Raw genomic sequence first — 19,321 nt, 5'->3', positions numbered from 1 at the left:
CGAGAGGGCGCCAGACCCAGAAGAAGTGACAGCTGTCACTCATCCTCTGCACCAGCTGTCACTCGTTCATCATCACCACCATAAAAGCCGGACTGCAACTCCACCTCCCCGCCGAGAAATCGACTACCATTACCAAGGTAATTCTTCTCTGCTATAATTATTCAGTGTATCTAAACTGTGATCTGTGTGCAGCCGCATACCTGTGAAGTCTGTGGAAGACTGGATTGGCGGATAGTGAGAGGACGACAGTCTTTGTCTCTCACTCCATCCAGAAAGAAGACAACAGGAGCTGCACAAGTGATAACCTAGTTTGGAGGTGGAGGTGCTCCCTCCTGGCTGTGTTGGGACTGAGAATTACTGAGTGTGCGGACTCACACTCACTCATCATATTTCTGCTTTCTGCCAGCAGTACCAGGGTCGACAGCCGAAGACAGAGGCCACCTGGGGACTCGGGACTTGGCGGCTCCGGTGTTCTTCAGACCGTTGGTGGTGGAAGCCGTGTGGGACACGGCTTCTCTCTCGTCGGGGGTCTTCTATCTTCGAGCCTGCCCACACGTCACCTGGTGTTAAATTGACTGTGCAAATTATTGTACGTTTCGTTGTGTATTATCACAACATTAAATTGTTACCTTTTTGGCTTATTCATTGTCCGTTCATTTGCGCCCCCTGTTGTGGGTCCGTGCTACGACACCTTCCCAACAGGATTTCTCGGCCATCGTCATGGATTCCGAGGGGCGTCAACCCGAGCTTGAACGGCCAATGGAAGAGCCAGGAGCGCAGGCGTCAGCGGGAGGCGTGTTGAGTGAGCTGCAGCAGATCTTAACCGCCTTCACGGCTCGGTTAGATTTAATGACCGAGCAGAATGTCCTCCTTAATCGGAGGGTGGAGGCTCTCACCGCCAGGGTGGAAGCGCGCGATCAGGGCGCTGCTGCAGCCACTCCTCTGGCTGGTCCTGGGCCTGTATCAGACGTTCCACTGGTCGTTCAACGAACCCCCCCACCGTCCCCTGAAGCATACATAAGCCCTCCGGAACCGTACGGGGGCTGTGTCGAGACGTGCGCAGACTTCCTCATGCAGTGTTCGCTCGTCTTTTCACAGCGCCCTGTCATGTACGCATCAGACGCTAGCCGGGTGGCTTATGTTATTAATCTGCTTCGAGGAGAGGCACGCGCCTGGGCTACGGCACTTTGGGAGCAGAATTCACGGCTCCTAACGTCTTATACTGGGTTTGTACGGGAGTTCAAAAAAGTGTTTGATCATCCGAATAGAGGCGAGACCGCTTCGAACGTGCTGCTGTCGATGAGACAGGGGCGCCGTAGCGCAGCCGAGTATGCAGTCGACTTCCGCATCATGGCAGCGAGGTCCTGCTGGAATAACGTTGCGCTCCGCGCCACCTTTGTAAATGGACTGTCCCCGGTCCTTAAGGAGCACCTACTGGCTAAGGAGGAACGGCGGGATTTTGACGGGCTTGTCGATTTAGTTATACGCTTAGACAACCGTTTAAACAAGCATCGTCAGGAGCAGGGGGGCGTGACCGGGCACGAGCCGTCCCTCCCCCTTCCGGTTCCGACAAGGTGACGTCGTCCCCACGCTTCACTGCCAGAGAGCTCCGTGTGGCTACAGCTCCCCCTGCTGAGGAGGCTATGGACACGAGCAGGGCCAAAGTAAAAACAAATGTCAGACAAAGGAGGCAGGCCCGCGGGGAGTGTTTTGTCTGCGGCTCTTGCGAGCACATGCAGAAGGACTGCCCTAAACGGTCAAACTACAACGCCCGTCCTTAGAAACTGGGCTAAGGGTGGGCCATAACACACACGCGGGAAAACCCCGCAAATCTGCACGAATCCCAGTAACAATCCTTTGTGGGGATTTAACCCTTCACGCCCCAGCACTGGTAGACACGGGGTCTGAAGGGAATCTGCTGGACAGCAGATGGGTAAAGGAAGTAGGGCTCCCTCTGGTGGCTCTGCCGGCACCATTGCAGGTGCGAGTACTAGATGGCACCCTGCTTCCATTAATCACACATCAGACACAACCAGTGACTTTGGTTGTGTCTGGGAATCACAGGGAGGAGATAGTGTTCCATGTAACACCATCTACCTCCCGAGTGATTTTGGGCTTTCCATGGATGGTGAAGCACAATCCCCGGATAGATTGGCCGTCCGGGGTTGTCACGCAGTGGAGCGAAACCTGCCACCGGGAGTGTTTAGGATCCTCGGTTCCCCCCGGCACTACGGCTAATGAGGAGGTCAAAGTCCCCCCCAATCTATCGGCGGTGCCAAAGGAGTACCATGATCTTGCGGACGTTTTCAGCAAAGATCTGGCGCTCACTCTTCCCCCGCACCGACCGTATGATTGTGCCATCGATTTGGTCCCGGGCGCTGAGTACCCGTCCAGTAGGTTGTACAACCTCTCACGTCCGGAACGCGAATCAATGGAGACCTACATCCGGGACTCCTTAGCTGCCGGGCTGATCCGGAACTCCACCTCCCCGATGGGTGCTGGTTTCTTTTTTGTGGGTAAAAAAGACGGCGGACTCCGTCCATGCATTGATTACAGAGGGCTGAACGAGATCTCGGTTCGCAACCGATACCCATTACCTCTGTTGGATTCAGTGTTCACGCCCCTGCATGGAGCCCAAATTTTCACTAAATTGGATCTTAGAAACGCGTACCACCTGGTTCGGATCCGGAAGGGAGACGAATGGAAGACGGCATTCAACACCCCGTTAGGTCATTTTGAGTACCTGGTCATGCCGTTCGGCCTCACTAACACCCCTGCGACGTTCCAAGCTTTGGTAAATGATGTCTTGCGGGACTTCCTGCATCGGTTCGTCTTCGTATATCTGGACGATATACTCATCTTTTCCCCGGACCCTGAGACCCATGTCCAGCATGTACGTCAGGTCCTACAGCGGTTGTTGGAGAACCGGCTGTTTGTGAAGGGCGAGAAGTGCGAGTTCCACCGCACTTCTTTGTCCTTCCTGGGGTTCATCATCTCCTCCAACTCCGTCGCCCCTGATCCGGCTAAGGTTGCGGCGGTGAGAGATTGGCCCCAACCAACAAGCCGCAGGAAACTACAGCAGTTCCTAGGCTTTGCAAATTTCTACAGGAGGTTCATTAAAGGTTACAGTCAGGTAGTTAGCCCCCTGACTGCCCTGACCTCCACCAAGGTCCCCTTCGCCTGGTCGGATCGGTGCGAAGCCGCGTTCCAGGAGTTGAAACGCCGGTTCTCGACTGCACCAGTTCTGGTGCAGCCTGATCCTGATCGCCAGTACATAGTAGAAGTGGACGCCTCTGACTCAGGGATAGGAGCCGTGCTGTCCCAGAGCGTGGAGGCTGATAAAGTTCTCCATCCTTGTGCCTTTTATTCCCGCAGGTTGACCCCAGCTGAACGGAACTATGACGTCGGCAATCGGGAGCTCCTCGCGGTGAAGGAGGCTCTTGAAGAGTGGAGACACCTGCTGGAGGGGGCATCGTTGCCCTTCACAGTTTTCACGGACCATCGGAACCTGGAGTACATCCGGACCGCCAAGCGGCTGAACCCCAGGCAAGCCCGCTGGTCTCTGTTCTTTGGACGCTTTGACTTCCAGATCACGTACCGCCCCAGGACTAAGAACCAAAAATCAGATGCATTGTCCCGGGTGCATGAAGAAGAAGCCAAAGCGGGGCTGTCGAACCCCACTGAGACCATCATCCCCGAGTCCACTGTCGTGGCCACCCTCACCTGGGACGTGGAGAAGACCGTCCGGGAGGCCTTGACAAGGAGCCCGGACCCGGGGACTGGCCCCAAGAACAGACTGTACGTCCCACCAGAGGCAAGAGCTGCCGTATTGGACTTCTGTCACGGGTCCAAGCTCTCTTGTCATCCCGGAGTGCGTAGGACCGTGGCAGTAGTCCAGCAGCGCTTCTGGTGGGCGTCCCTGGAAACCGACGTCCGGGACTATGTCCAGGCCTGTACCATCTGCGCCAGGGGCAAGGCAGATCATCGGAGGATGACGGGACTCCTCCAACCCCTGCCAGTGCCTCATCGCCCCTGGTCTCACATTGGCCTGGATTTCATCACGGGCCTCCCGCCGTCCCAGGGCAACACCGTGATTCTCACGATAGTGGACCGGTTCTCCAAGGTGGCCCACTTCGTGGCCCTCCCGAAGCTCCCGACGGCCCAGGAGACGGCAGACCTCCTGGTCCACCACTTCATGCAGCTGCATGGGATACCATCGGACATCGTTTCAGATCGTGGTCCCCAGTTCTCTTCACAGGTGTGGAAGAGTTTCTGCAGGGAGCTGGGGGCCACCGTGAGTCTCTCGTCCAGGTACCACCCCCAGACAAACGGCCAGGCAGAGCGGGCCAACCAGGAGTTGGAGCAGGCCCTTCGATGTGTCACATCCGCGCATCCGTCGGCCTGGAGTCACCATCTGGCCTGGATCGAGTATGCCCACAACAGCCAAGTTTCATCTGCTACCGGCCTCTCCCCTTTTGAGGCATGTTTGGGGTACCAGCCCCCATTGTTCCCGCTGGTGGAGGGAGAGGTCGGTGTGCCCTCGGTCCAGGCCCACCTCAGGAGGTGCCGCCGGGTGTGGCGGGCTGCCCGCTCTGCCCTGTTAAAGGCCCGGACGAGGGCCAAGGCCCATGCGGACCGCCGGCGTTCCCCGGCCCCCACATACCAGCCCGGGCAGGAGGTGTGGCTCTCGACCAAGGACATCCCTTTGTGTGTCGATTTCCCAAAGCTGAAAGACAGATTCATTGGACCTTTCAAAATCCTCAGGATCATCAACCCGGCCGCAGTGAAGCTGCAACTCCCGGCTTCACTGCGGATTCACCCTGTCTTTCATGTTTCCCGTCTCAAACCACACCACACCTCGCCCCTCTGTACTCCGGGACCTACGCCGCCTCCTGCCCGGCTCATTGACGGGGAGCCTGCCTGGACAGTCCGCAGGCTCCTGGACGTCCGTCGTAAGGGCCGGGGTTTCCAATATCTGGTGGACTGGGAGGGGTATGGACCTGAAGAACGCTCCTGGGTGAAGAGGAGCTTCATCCTGGACCCGGCCCTCCTGGCCGAGTTCTACGCGAGACATCCGGACAAGCCTGGTTGGACGCCAGGAGGCGCCCGTTGAGGGGGGGGGTCCTGTTGTGTGGGCCGCAGAAGAGGAGGTACTGCTGGCCCACCACCATCAGAGGGCACCAGACCCAGAAGAAGTGACTGACAGCTGTCACTCATCCTCTGCACCAGCTGTCACTCGTTCATCATCACCACCATAAAAGCCGGACTGCAACTCCACCTCCCCGCCGAGAAATTGACTACCATTACCAAGGTAATTCTTCTCTGCTATAATTATTCAGTGTATCTAAACTGTGATCTGTGTGCAGCCGCGTACCTGTGAAGTCTGTGGAAGACTGGATTGGCAGATAGTGAGAGGACGACGGTCTTCGTCTCTCACTCCATCCAGAAAGAAGACAACAGGAGCTGCACGAGTGATAACCTAGTTTGGAGGTGGAGGTGCTCCCTCCTGGCTGTGTTGGGACTGAGAATTACTGAGTGTGCGGACTCACACTCACTCATCATATTTCTGCTTTCTGCCAGCAGTACCAGGGTCGACAGCCGAAGACAGAGGCCACCTGGGGACTCGGGACTTGGCGGCTCCGGTGTTCTTCAGACCGTTGGTGGTGGAAGCCGTGTGGGACGCGGCTTCTCTCTCGTCGGGGGTCTTCTATCTTCGAGCCTGCCCACACATCACCTGGTGTTAAATTGACTGTGCAAATTACTGTACGTTTCGTTGTGTATTATCACAACATTAAATTGTTACCTTTTTGGCTTATTCATTGTCCGTTCATTTGCGCCCCCTGTTGTGGGTCCGTGCTACGACACCTTCCCAACACTTAACGCAGTTTTGCTTTTCGTGCGGTCGGTCTTTGGAGTTTTTAGATGGTGCAGACAAAACACGCAGGAGATATCCGAACAGCCGGATAATGCTAAACAAAGTAAGTGCAGCATAATGCTAATCTTTTTAGTCACATAGCACTACTATTATTCTGAACACTACTGTATGTCACTGAATAAAAATAGGCAAGGATATACGAGGGCTGTCAATAAAGTATAGGTCCTTTTTATTTTTTTCAAAAACTATATGGATTTCATTCATATGTTTTTACGTCAGTCATGCTTGAACCCTCGTGCGCATGCGTGAGTTTTTCCACGCCTGTCGGTGACGTCATTTGCCTGTGAGCACTCCTTGTGGGAGGAGTCGTCCAGCCCCTCGTCGGAATTCCTTTGTCTGAGAAGTTGTTGAGAGACTGGCACTTTGTTTGATCAAAATTTTTTCTAAACCTGTTAGGCACATCGAAGTGGACACGGTTCGAAAAATTCAGCTGGTTTTCTGTGGAAATTATAATGGCTGATGAGAGATTTTGAGGTGATACTGTTGCTTTAAAGTCTTCCCACAGAGCGGGACGTCGCAGGGCGGGACATCGCGCAGCGCTCCCAGGCGCCGTCGTCAGCCTGTTTCAAGCTGAAAACCTCCACATTTCAGGCTCTATTGATCCAGGACATCGTGAGAGAACAGAGAAGTTTCAGAAGAAGTCGGTTTCAGCATTTTATCCGGATATTCCACTGTTAAAGGAGATTTTTTTAATGAAAGACGTGCGGACGGGTCCGCGCACCGGGACGCAGCCGGCGCGGTGCGGCGGCACAGGAAAAACACCTCCGTGTTGATAACCATTTGAAATCCAGGCGGCTTTTGATGGCTTTCAGTGGAGTGAGTATCTGAGAAATTGTTTAACAGCTGGGCATGTTCCAACTTGTCCTTAAGGCTTCCAACAGAGGTGTTTTTCCTGTGGCGGACCGTCGCGGCGGCTGCGAGCCGACACTGCAATCTGTCCGCACGTCTTTCATTAAAAAAATCTCCTTTAACAGTGGAATATCCTGATAAAATGCTGAAACCGACTTCTGAAACTTCTCTGTTCTCTCACGACGTCCTGGATCAATAGAGCCTGAAATGTGGAGGTTTTCAGCTTGAAACAGGCTGACGACGGCGCCTGAGAGCGCTGCACGACGTCTCGCACCGTGGGAAGTCCTTAAAGCGACAGTATCACCTCAAAATCTCTCATTAGCCGTTAAAATTTTCACCGAAAACCAGCTGAATTTTTCGAACCGTGTCCACTTCGATGTGCCTCACAGGTTTAGAAAAAAGTTTGATTAAACAAAGCGCCAGTCTCTCAGCAACTTCTCAGACAAAAGAATTCCGACGAGGGGCTGGACGACTCCTCCCACAAGGAGTGCTCACAAGTGAATGACGTCACCGACAGGCGTGGAAAAACTCACGCATGCGCACGAGGGTTCAAGCATGACTGACGTAAAAACATATGAATGAAATCCATATAGTTTTTGAAAAAAATTAAAAAGGACCTATACTTTATTGACAGACCTCGTACAGTACATGCAGTTATTTACTGGAATTTTTATACTTCAGCTTTCAGATTGAGAATGCTACTTCGTTGAACGCTCTGCAGGAATGTATCATGACACATGAATGTATCATGTTGCAAACAGCAGGCTGTCTGAGACATGTGACTGCTCTGGATGAAAAGAAAGAAACTGTGCCAGACTACCTCCAATGGTATATTATTGGCTGCAACTCATCTGTAGTTGACAGGTAAGATAATTTTAGTGATCTGACTTTCTTTTTTAATGTATTTGTGTATGTAATTTTAGTTTGAGATGCCTCATGGCACATTCCTTAGTGTGTTACAACTTACAACAGCCTATGTGACGTCTTTCTCTTCATTCCCTGTCTTGTGCCAGTCTAAGTATTCATGCCACCCTGCCCTCTGTGTCATTCCACCATGTGATTGTGTTTCTATGTGTAGTTCTTGCAGGTTGTAACACCTTGCCACGTGCAAATCAAAAGAATGTTGTTGTTTTTAAGTGACACACAACCATTTTCATGGGTGCAAGCAACTGACAATTTTTTGACTGAATATTTTCTGTGAATGGACAGCTGAGCGCTAAAGGCGTGAGGTCCCCTTGGGGAGTCGGGGGGCATGCCCCCCTGGAAATCTAGAAAAAAACTGTACAATTTGGTGCATTCCAGAGCACTTTGGTCAGTTTTTCTTGGTTTAAAACACAGTGGTATTTGACTCATACTGGAAGAAAAAATATTTCTCAAGTCTTAATTTCATTAAAATGTATTTTCTATCTTGTATGTATTGTCTGTAATAAGTTTCCACAAATGGACTCACTGTCTGTATTAACTGACTTTAATTATGCTTTCATTGTCTTCATTCTACATTTATCAAATTCTGTCTTATAAAACAAATTAATAACTGCAGGCTTTATGCTTTTAGAAGATAATACACATAAAGACATGATAAAAATTGCCAATGAAAAGTCTTTTACCACTTGTAAGTCATTTAAAGCTGATGCAAAAGTTAAAAAATAAATAAAAAGACCATCAACAGATCAATACCACATATTAATGCTGAATATGACCATCAGACCAATTGAATTTTAAATAGTGTTGTGAAATACTAACACCAGAATGCAGTGCTTTCAAATGCCACGAGTTTTAATATAAATAATAAAAATCATAACCAATTAATATATATACATATATATATATAAACAGTATTTTGCACAGTGTTTGATTTTAGCTCAAAATATATCTAGTCATTTTTGAGTCTATTAAAGTGTAAAAACTGAAAGAAATCAATTGTAAGGCCTGAAAGAAGTTTCTGTAGGGAGTATTTTAGCCTTAAGTTCAAGTGAGAGGTGTGAAGTGTTGGCTTTGACTCAACGAGAGGATTTAGTACTGCTATAACAGACTGATGCAGCAGTGCCAAAGTAAGGATGCCGGCTGCCGTTATAAGCAACAAAAGAAGGGTTTGTTTTATTGCACAGGGACACACATTTTGAGAGGAGTGTGTTTCATGTCAAAATAAAGCCATAAAGTGTAAAAACTGAAGGAAATCAATTATAAGGCCTGAAAGCAGTTTCTGTAGGAAGTATTTTAGCAATAAGATCAAGTGAGAGGGGGGAAGTGTTGGCTTTTTAAGTACTTGAAAGACACCGGACTGATTAAACAATAAGGATGCCGGGTGTCGTTATAAGCCACAAAAGAAGGGTTTGTTTGTTTTATTGCACAGGGACACACTTTTTGAGAGGAGCTCGTTTCGTGTCAAAGCCATAAAATACTTTTTTCTTTTCTTTTTTTAAGCTAGTGGTTTTATATGACATAAGTGGAACATGGAAACAAATTTTGATGGAAATCTGTATAGCTACAAATGGAGATTTTACACACATGCCATTTTCCCCAAAGGTACATTTGTTTAGGTGGATTGTAATTGTTGGTAAGATAAATGCAGTTGGAACACAGCAGTGAAAGTGTTTGTGTTCACTTTGCAGATTCAAAGATGGTCTTTCAGCTCTTCATTTGAGTGCACTACAGCAACACCCTACTTTGCTGACCCCGGTCCTGTGCCACTCTGAAAAGCGACTCACTGGCTTTGAACTTGAAAGAATCTTCAAACCTGACCTCAGCCCTTCAGGAAGTACCAGGAGACTAAAAGAAAGTCAAACATTGGCTTACTGGGCCGACTTTCTCCTTGATTGTGAAGGTAAGGGTTTTTTTTTTTTTGTAACTACTTGAAAAATCATATTACCATGGTATATATTAGTGTTTCTCAACTGGGAGTTGTTTGTGGTGAAGTTGCAAAAAACTTAAAATATCTTTTAAAAAAGATCCTATTATGTTCTGGAAGTTACAGCTGAATTTAAAATGCATTATATACAGGCATGCACATAACTGGTACTCATGGTGCTTGTACATGCTAAAAATAAAAGATGCGCAGCAGAAAGCACAAGGGAAGAACTTCGTAGGATGAAAGCAATGACAGATTGTAGGAAAAGTGTTTCTCTCTGTGTGCTGTCTGCTGTGCATCAATGACTTTTTTTTTAGCACACATGACCATGAAGAGTACCAGTTATGTGCACACCTGATTATATATGAACATATCTTTCTTTGCAGAAGGTGAGGCTGCTGTGTCTGTGGGGGATATTTTGATGTTTGCAACTGGGCTGACATCACTTCCCCCATCTGGCTTGGATCCATTGCCACAAATCGAGTTCCTGGATGATTCGCCATTCCCAAAGGTAAATACATGTTCAAACGTTTTGAAATTACCACTCCTGGGTTCATACAGTGGGTTTAAATCACAAATGGAATTCGGAATTCAAAATAGTCCAGGATTTGGTTGTTTATAAGCCATATAACTGGATACCCCTAGAGCTCGGACTCTAAAAATGTTCTTTGTTCTTTGTTGTAGTTCTAGGTGCACATTGCTTTTGTTAAATAAGTTTTTATAATGTAAGGGTATGAGAGCAGTTAGCATTTTAATAATTGTTTTCAATCAATGATTCTCGTACTGTTGTGTATTTATGAATCACTGTTTTGGATTTAGACTGAAAAAAAATATTTAAAGAGATATTTGAATTTATTTGCTTCATTTTTATTCATTATTTCCAACTTTGAGGTACTGAAGTTGTGGGTGACTAATTCAGACACTTTGTGTACATGTTCCACCATTACAATAAACCTCCCTTCAACTCACAGTTGAGCAGTTTCTTTTAGCTTCAGATAGAGTTCAGTTGAAGACTGCCAATTCTCAGGCTTCTGTAAATAAGTGTGCTCCATGGCAAAGTCCAAGTACTCCTGCATGTTTGCATCCCCGCATGGAGCTCTTGTTGGAAGTGCCTCAGGAAAGCCATCAAGTTCAACCTGTTCAACTATAAATCCACAGTCTCTGGAGCAAAACCTATGTTAAACAGAAGACGTAATTAGATTTATTTAAATTTAAGATAAAAGGAAAACAAACACAAGCATCATCTATCACCAAAGTATTACCTGTGTGGCAAGTAGTAGAGTTCATTGGGCACTCCTCCTGGACATGATGCTGTTCTAGAGGGGTGAATCCTGTGGCTGTTCCACAGTCTCACACACTCATCCAAGTCCTTCTGAATAACATTTCCAAAGCAGTATCTCAGTAAACACTGATGCTCATGGCTCCTGTTGAAGTATCCGGCATCTCTAAGGTCTGCAAATAGCTCCATCCAGAACTGACCCCTATAAGAAAATGATAAAATAACACTCATTTTAAGAATATATGTTTGAATTAATAAATGAAGGTTACACATAATTGATTTACTTTATTAAGGTCACTCACCTTCCCTTTCTGAATATGGACCACCAAGACTCAATCCTCTGGTTGTTTGTGGATGAGCCATACATGTGGCTGGACGCTCCAGAGTAGCAGTCATTGTGGTTGTGACGTAGGGTGCACTGAATTGCGGCCATGGTCCCATTTTCCGTGCCGCAGTCAGTCCTCAATCTCATGGGAATGACGCCGAGTTTTCGCACACATGACAGGAAATAGTGAGCGATCACAGCTGGGTTATTATTTGTTGGTCCACATTCAAGCCATAGTACTTTACGTGAAAACCCATCGATACAGCCTGAAAGAGCCAAACCGAATGGCTTGAGTTTATCATAACCATCTGCATGCCACATATAGTTCGGTCCCATGGAGTGGTAGGTTCTCCTTATAAACCTTCTACATGCTCTCCTCTCGCACCCCCGAGGATTGAGCTCCCGGAGCAAATTCATTACATGGTCCCTCTTCACTCGCAGATGGTACTTCTGTTAGAGTACCTGCCACATCATGCGGTAGCCAAACAGCTGTCCGGGTTCACAAAGTTCCAGTCGTATGGCCCTTGTTATTGCGTCTGTAGCGGATAAATCCTTTCAGTGATAAAACCCGGCTTCATTCAGTTTGCTTTTCAAAGACCGCAAGCTGATGTGCACATCATGTAAACATGACATCATGTCCACAATTATAGCGTACGAGTGTCCCTCATTAAAATACCGTATGCACTGCTGCAGCATATCTGGTCCACCGGCCGAGTCCATTCGAATTAAAAACACAAAAAGCAAAACCGCATTAAGCGGCTCATGTGTTTTCCACAAAGTGGGCACAAACTCTGGGTCAACCCCAGAGTTGGGACATTCCCTTTTTCCAGTTTATATAGATTGTAAATTTGTTTTGGGACTTGTTAATTTGTTTCAGTGTTTGTAAAAGTGTTAAAAAGTGTAAAAGTGTACTGTCCTATGAAAGAGTAAATCTCTTGATTGTAGTGTAGATTCATTGAATGTTGATTTGAGCGACTTCTATATTACTCTATTATCCAGTCTTCCCAATCCTATTATCGTTAAACAGTCCCACATCCCACAGGAGTATGATTGCTGCCTTGCTTGCTTTATCAACTGTTGGATCAGGCAGTAAAATATTTCGTTTCCAAACGTCCTTATAGTAATTTGCGGTGATTACAGCCTGTGTCCGTGTTCGTCAGTGTTAACTGACCCTCATCCTTCTGTGGCGACTGCGGTCTGAACAAAACTTCTCATGCAAAAGAGCCTCACAGCAATGTTTCCGCCCCTCTTAACGCCATCCACCAATCACAGACGGGGAGTCCCACAGTTAAATTTGCATGCGGTGTCTTTAAATGCGCCGTTCTCGCAGTTGAAATTTCGTTTTGTTTATCTGAAACATGCCTGAACCAGCGAAGTCAGCGCCCAAGAAAGGCTCCAAGAAAACGGTAACCAAAACCGCCGGTAAAGGAGGCAAGAAGAGAAAGAGGAGCAGGAAGGAGAGTTACGCCATCTATGTGTATAAAGTACTAAAACAGGTCCATCCCGACACGGGCGTTTCTTCCAAGGCCATGAGCATCATGAACTCGTTCGTCAACGACATCTTTGAGCGCATTGCTGCCGAGGCGTCCCGTCTGGTTCACTACAACAAGCGCTCCACCATCACATCCAGGGAGATTCAGACCGCCGTGCGCCTCCTGTTGCCCGGTGAACTGGCCAAGCACGCCGTGTCCGAGGGCACCAAGGCTGTGACCAAGTACACCAGCTCCAAGTGAACTGATGTGCGCCTTCACCATCAAACCAACGGCTCTTTTAAGAGCCACACACGTCTGCAAGAGTGCAAACTTTTTGTATGTTGTGTATAAACAGTAGTTAAAGATTTTGTATTTTTCTCATTCATACGTGATGCTGGATAACAATACAAACACACCACATGAAATATTACAACTTATACCATCTGTGTAGTTTGATGTCCACAGCATCAACACATATGGATTAAATGATTTGCGAAGAGAAGTTGGTGCATAAAGTGAAAATAGTGCAACAGCATAACTGCAAGTGGCTTTCAGAAAAACAGCAATATAAACTGCATCATAAACAGTGAACCAGTATTGTAATGTATGAGGAAATGTGGTTACACATTGGGCTTCAGTCCAGTAACCCTGACAAACAAACCAAAAAAAGACCACTCAGACATTTACTGAATCAAGTCCAGTTATACTTTTGAGAGATCACACCTGTGTTATAACTTACATCTATTATGTTTTTCATCAAAATATAATGTATTCATTAGTCAGTATTTTGTGTATGATTAGAAATATTAATAGCCTTGTCATGTCTTATCTCTTCAAATAACTAAAATAGTTTACTTTATTGCCACTGTCTGCTTCTCGATCATATATTGGTGTGTGTGTATGTATAATGTGTGTTTACAGTGTTTGCAAAACACCTGTCTCCAGTCTAGGTTATATCAGAATATCCTATTACTGTTAATCCCGATATGAATATTAAAATATGACAAATGATTTGTCCTGTATCATAGTTACATGAAAGACATCTGCAGAAAAAAATGTGTGGAAATCAGTTTAGTATTCAGAGCGTTACGATGGATTAAATGCACTGTACCTGTTAAAAAACACTGAGTGGAGCGGGTCGGATGACCCAGATGACCGCTCTAAGATGGCGGTCCCACGGCTTATCAGCGCCAATAGACAGCAGCAGTCATACTACTGATAGATCACATCTGTGTTAAAGGAATTGTCACTTTTCAAAAAGAGAGCTGCACCAGACATAAAATCAAAATGGATCTGGAGCTAACAACATGGGTTATCCCTGCATCACCTGCCATAAACCAGTTCACAATCATCACCTGTGACAGTGCTGTGTTTGAATAAATAATGAATGGTTCTTCATATATCTATGAATGGTACGTAAACTCTTCAGAACAGAGGATCCTCTGTTTAAAACTCAGCCAAAGCTCTGGTGAAAAAGTTATTCCACAGTTGAGGTGAATGGTGCAGAAGGCTGTTGTCCTTCACACACACACACGTGATAGGTTAGAAGGGTAGCACGCCTTTAAAAACTATGCTCAGCACCAATAAATAGTGATTAGCTCTCTGCCAATAAACAATGATAACTCATAAGGTGATGTCATATTAAAAACAGTAGGGAATAGAAATAGTTAAAAATAGGAAAGTGCTTAAAACGTTAAAAAGGTTTGTAATAAATATACATTTACATAAAAGCCTTCAGAACAATATAAATACAGTTAAGAGTTGGTTAAAAGTATGTTATTCTTTATTTTTTCTAAATGTTTTGTAATTCTATTCAAAGGAATTGTGACCGCATTCTCGGAAATCGTTTAGTAATCCTGGGATCCTTTATTTTTGCAACTTGTAATGTCTTCCCACACCACTGGAGGGATTTTGCGGGGTTTCTCCTCATTGCAATAAACCTCTGCGTGAGAGAAACAACCAGAAATAACTCTCGTGATTATTTCCTCATATTTTCAGAGGTACTGCAGCACATTACCCCCTATTCAGGGGTACGACACACACACATATATAAAAAATATATATATTTATCATGTACCTATAAATTATACGCCATATGATTGGATAAAACACTAAAGAATAAATAGCAATACACCCTTTTCGCGGACAGGTAATATTTTTCATACCACCCAAGTAATCAGCCAATCAGGTGTCATGTATAATTCTTTCCGCCTTGCTTAGAGAACTTGAGTTGGATGGATGATGAAAAAAGCAAAACACCTTCGCAATTTATGTCGATATTTTGATGAATTTCTTCATTTACAGCAGCTTCATTAAACAAATGTACTCGAATGATTATCAGCACGACGGCAAGCTTACAGGCTAACCTCTGCTAACACTAGAGGACTGTTGCCAGTTATGGCTTCTGAAACAAGGGAGAAAAAAAAAAGAAACAGCACCGTTCAGCTGAAGCATTAGTGGACGTAAAATATTCTGTCTGTTAAGAGCTTCACCTCTTGTTCCACGTGTGTATTTCCCATCGGTGTCACATACGTGTCGATTGAGTAGACACTTTTATTGACATAGCTAAATGTCACACAGCTAAATTAATTGTAGCTCATCGAGCTATCATTAGCTTACTTTCATGATTTACACTTTTATTTTACATGGTGTAGATTTTTAATGGTTCTTCAGTTGATGGGTTCTTTAATAGATATCAACAGATAGTATCTAAGTTTGGGGTTTCCATTAGAGAGCATATAGAATGTGTATTTTGTCTTCCTATAATAAGCTAGCAGGGTGAAATTGAGATAGATATGTTAGATAATATCTGTGGTAGTTTTTTTATTTTATGTCAGCTATCAAGTATTTGTGTTATTAGTTTGGAAGTTCTGAGAAATATAAGTTAAGTTTTACTTCATTGTGTGTCCAAGTTTCAGACACAGGGAGATCTTCCCCTGTTGGTGAGAGCCAGTAACATTAGAAATGTGAGACGAAACTACAGCCATAATTAACACCCACAAGGTATATAAAGTGTTGGATGGCTCATTTTCGGGCCTTTCACAAGATGGACTGTCTGTGAGGGTTCCATGCCTGTTTTTCTTAATATGACCTTTAATAAACTCAATGAGGAATACAACAGTTTTGTTTTTAGTAAGGGGCAGAATCTTGCATAAAAGAACCGGGTAAAAATAACAGATACCTAAAACATATTACATCATAACTTTTGTTTCTTTAATAAAATAACCATATTTATAGCTTAGCTACTAGCTATAAATTAATTTTACTACAAGTTTACAGAATGGGGTATATATATATACTACAATCTTCTCCTGTATGAATATTTAGGTTTTAGAAGCTAACTTCTACAATGTTATGTAGTAACTATATTTCTTGTATATCAAATCAAATCAAATCAATTTTATTTATATTGCGCCAAATCACAACAAACAGTTGCCCCAAGGCGCTTTATATTGTAAGGCAAAAGCCATACAATAATTACAGAAAAACCCCAACGGTCAAAACGACCCCCTATGAGCAAGCACTTGATGACAGTGGGAAGGAAAAAACTCCCTTTTAACAGGAAGAAACCTCCAGCAGAACCAGGCTCAGGGAGGGGCAGTCTTCTGCTGGGACTGGTTGGGGCTGAGGGGAGAGAATCAGGAAAAAGACATGCTGTGGAAGAGAGCAGAGATCAATCACTAATGATTAAATGCAGAGTGGTACATACAGAGCAAAAAGAGGTGAATAAAAAGAAACACTCAGTGCATCATGGGAACCCCCCCAGCAATCTAAGTCTATAGCAGCATAACTAAGGGATGGTTCAGGGTCATCTGATCCAACCCTAACTATAAGCTTTAGCAAAAAGGAAAGTTTTAAGCTTAATCGTAAAAGTAGAGAGGGTGTCTGTCTCCCTAATCCGAATTGGGAGCTGGTTCCACAGGAAAGGAGCCTGAAAGCTGAAGGGTCTGCCTCCCATTCTACTCTTACAAATCCTAGGAACTACAAGTAAGCCTGCAGTCTGAGAGCGAAGCGCTGTATTGGGGTGATATGGTACTATGAGGTCCCTAAGCTAAGGTGGGACCTGATTATTCAAAACCTTATAAGTAAGAAGAAGAATTTTAAATTCTATTCTGGAATTAACAGGGAGCCAATGAAGAGAAGCCAATATGGGTGAAATATGCTCTCTTCTTCTAGTCCCCGTCAGTACTCTAGCTGCAGCATTTTGAATTAACTGAAGGCTTTTCAGGGAATTTTTAGGACAACCTGATACTAATGAATTACAATAGTCCAGCCTAGAAGAAATAAATGCGTGAATTAGCTTTTCAGCATCACTCTGAGACAAGACCTTTCTAATTTTAGAGATATTGCGCAAATGCAAAAAAGCAGTCCTACATGTTTGCTTAATATGCGCATTGAAGGATATATCCTGATCAAAAATGACTCCAAGATTTCTCACAGTATTACTGGAGGTCAGGGTAATGACATCCAGAGTAAGGATTTGGTTAGACACCATGTTTCTAAGATTTGTGGGGCCAAGTACAATAACTTCAGTTTTATCTGAGTTTAAAAGCAGGAAATTAGAGGTCATCCATGTCTTTATGTCTGTAAGACAATCCTGCAGTTTAGCTAATTGGTGTGTGTCCTCTGGCTTCATGGATAGATAAAGCTGGGTATCATCTGCGTAACAATGAAAATTTAAGCAATGCCGTCTAATAATACTGCCTAAGGGAAGCATGTATAAAGTGAATAAAATTGGTCCTAGCACAGAACCTTGTGGAACTCCATAATTAACCTTAGTCCATGAAGAAGACTCCCCATTTGCATAAACAAACTGTAATCTATTAGATAAATATGATTCAAACCACTGCAGCGCAGTGCCTTTAATACCTATGGCATGCTCTAATCTCTGTAATAAAATTTTATGGTCAACAGTATCAAAAGCTGCACTGATGTCTAACAGGACAAGCACAGAGATGAGTCCACTGTCTGAGGCCATAAGAAGATCATTTGTAACCTTCACTAATGCTGTTTCTGTACTATGATGAATTCTAAAACCTGACTGAACCTCTTCAAATAGACCATTCCTCTGCAGATGATCATTTAGCTGTTTTACAACTACCCTTTCAAGAATTTTTGAGAGAAAAGGAAGGTTGGAGATTGGCCTATAATTAGCTAAGATAGCTGGGTCAAGTGATGGCTTTTTAAGTAATGTAATTACTTAAAAAGCCATCTTAAGCTTAAGTAATTAGTAATTACTGCCACCTTAAAAGCCTGTGGTACATAGCCAACTAATAAAGATAGATTGATCATATTTAAGATTGAAGCATTAATTAATGGTAGGGCTTCCTTGAGCAGCTTGGTAGGAATGGGGTCTAATAGACATGTTGATGGTTTGGAGGAATCAACTAATGAAAGTCACTCAGACAGAACAATCGGAGAGAAAGAGTCTAACCAAATACAGCATTACTGAAAGCAGCCGAACATAAAGATATGTCTTTGGGATGGTTATGAATAATTTTTTCTCTAATAGTTAAAATTTTATTTGCAAAGAAAGTCATGAAGTCATTACTAGTTAAAGTTAAAGGAATACTTGACTCAATACTTGACTCTTTTACTTTGGGTGGCTTTCATTCTATGGTTCTGTATCAGAAACGACGAAGAACACTGACTTTGTTGGTTCTAATGCGTGTAATTTGCCAAAGGCACATTGGTCATTTTCATTTCTAAACATTCATATTCTTCTATTATGTCTGTATTATGTAAACACATAAGCACTGTAGACAATATATCACTGAGATCACTTTATTTTAAAACCACAGACACATTTTCCCTAATAAAACTGTTAACTTTAGGAGATTCGAACGTGGTGATATGGTAATATGTTCATCACAAATAAAATATGCATTTTGGCACAATAACAACTGACTGAAATATGACATTTGAGCCACCTTAAATCAATCAGCCTCTGATCACTTCTGACAAGAGTGTGTTTGCAGAAAGCACAAACGCGTCAATTTCTGCCAGATTTATGTGTAAAATATCAGTACTCTGACTCTTAATCAGCCAACAAGGATGTCGTGTTCGGGTCTAAGTTGTTTCAGTGGGTTTCTGCTGCTTTTTAAAGCATTTAAGAGTGAAAAAGCACAAAGCAGTGCCGCCAAGAAGTCCCCGAAGAAGGTGAAGAAGCCTGCAGCGGCAAAGAAAGCAGCTAAGAGTCCCAAGAAGACACCCAAGAGTCCGAAGAAGGCCACGAAAAAGCCCGCTGCAGCCAAGAAAGCTCCAGCAAAGAAGGCCGTCAAACCCAAAACTAAGAAGGCAGCGCCCAAGAAAAAGTGAGCTGTCAATCATGTCTTACAAAAGGCTCTTTTAAGAGCCGCCCACATTACTGAAAGAGTGTCTTCTGTGTCACTTGTGCCACATAAATCCGTTGTAGCAAAAGTAATGTAGAAAAATTCGGGGTCTGACTGCACAAAATGATGCTTTATTTTTGAGGGAGCGAAAAAAATGTAAGCGCCACCTTTTTAAAGGCTCGCTGTTTGACAAGTCAGTCGGCCACAAAACCACAAACACTGGCGTTATTACTCTTCGAAATATATCCAGAGAACAAGACATTTTATATTCCGCATATTAT

At 44.6% G+C, this 19,321-nt stretch overlaps 2 protein-coding genes across 2 annotated transcripts; one reads left to right on the top strand and one right to left on the bottom strand.

Moving 5' to 3' along the window:
* Window positions 1-10,597: 10,597 nt before the first annotated feature.
* On the bottom strand, window positions 10,598-11,717 carry LOC117529127. The gene is made up of 3 exons (XM_034191829.1): window positions 11,214-11,717; window positions 10,895-11,113; window positions 10,598-10,805 (listed from the first exon to the last, which is right to left on the bottom strand). The coding sequence occupies exons 1-3, from the start codon at window positions 11,651-11,653 to the stop codon at window positions 10,598-10,600; spliced, it is 867 nt and encodes a 288-aa protein (XP_034047720.1). The 5' UTR covers window positions 11,654-11,717.
* An 877-nt stretch (window positions 11,718-12,594) lies between these two features.
* LOC117529318 (histone H2B-like) lies at window positions 12,595-13,036 on the top strand. Its single transcript, XM_034192067.1, has one exon. The coding sequence runs from the start codon at window positions 12,595-12,597 to the stop codon at window positions 12,967-12,969; it is 375 nt and encodes a 124-aa protein (XP_034047958.1). The 3' UTR covers window positions 12,970-13,036.
* Window positions 13,037-19,321: the final 6,285 nt, after the last annotated feature.

This window comes from Thalassophryne amazonica, chromosome 17 (genome assembly GCF_902500255.1).
Source record: "Thalassophryne amazonica chromosome 17, fThaAma1.1, whole genome shotgun sequence".
In the NCBI taxonomy this organism is placed as follows: domain Eukaryota; kingdom Metazoa; phylum Chordata; class Actinopteri; order Batrachoidiformes; family Batrachoididae; genus Thalassophryne; species Thalassophryne amazonica.
The sequence above is the reverse complement of the archived record's forward strand: the minus strand, read 5'-3'. Positions and strand labels throughout refer to the sequence as shown.

Coding starts and splice junctions, on each gene's coding strand:
- LOC117529127 (XM_034191829.1), bottom strand. CDS start 11,653: ATGAATTTGCTCCGGGAGCTCAATCCTCGGGGGTGCGAGAGGAGAGCA. Junction 11,114..11,213: donor TCCATATTCAGAAAGGGAAG/GTGAGTGACCTT, acceptor ATTTTCTTATAG/GGGTCAGTTCTGGATGGAGC. Junction 10,806..10,894: donor CTCTACTACTTGCCACACAG/GTAATACTTTGG, acceptor TGTTTAACATAG/GTTTTGCTCCAGAGACTGTG.
- LOC117529318 (XM_034192067.1), top strand. CDS start 12,595: ATGCCTGAACCAGCGAAGTCAGCGCCCAAGAAAGGCTCCAAGAAAACG.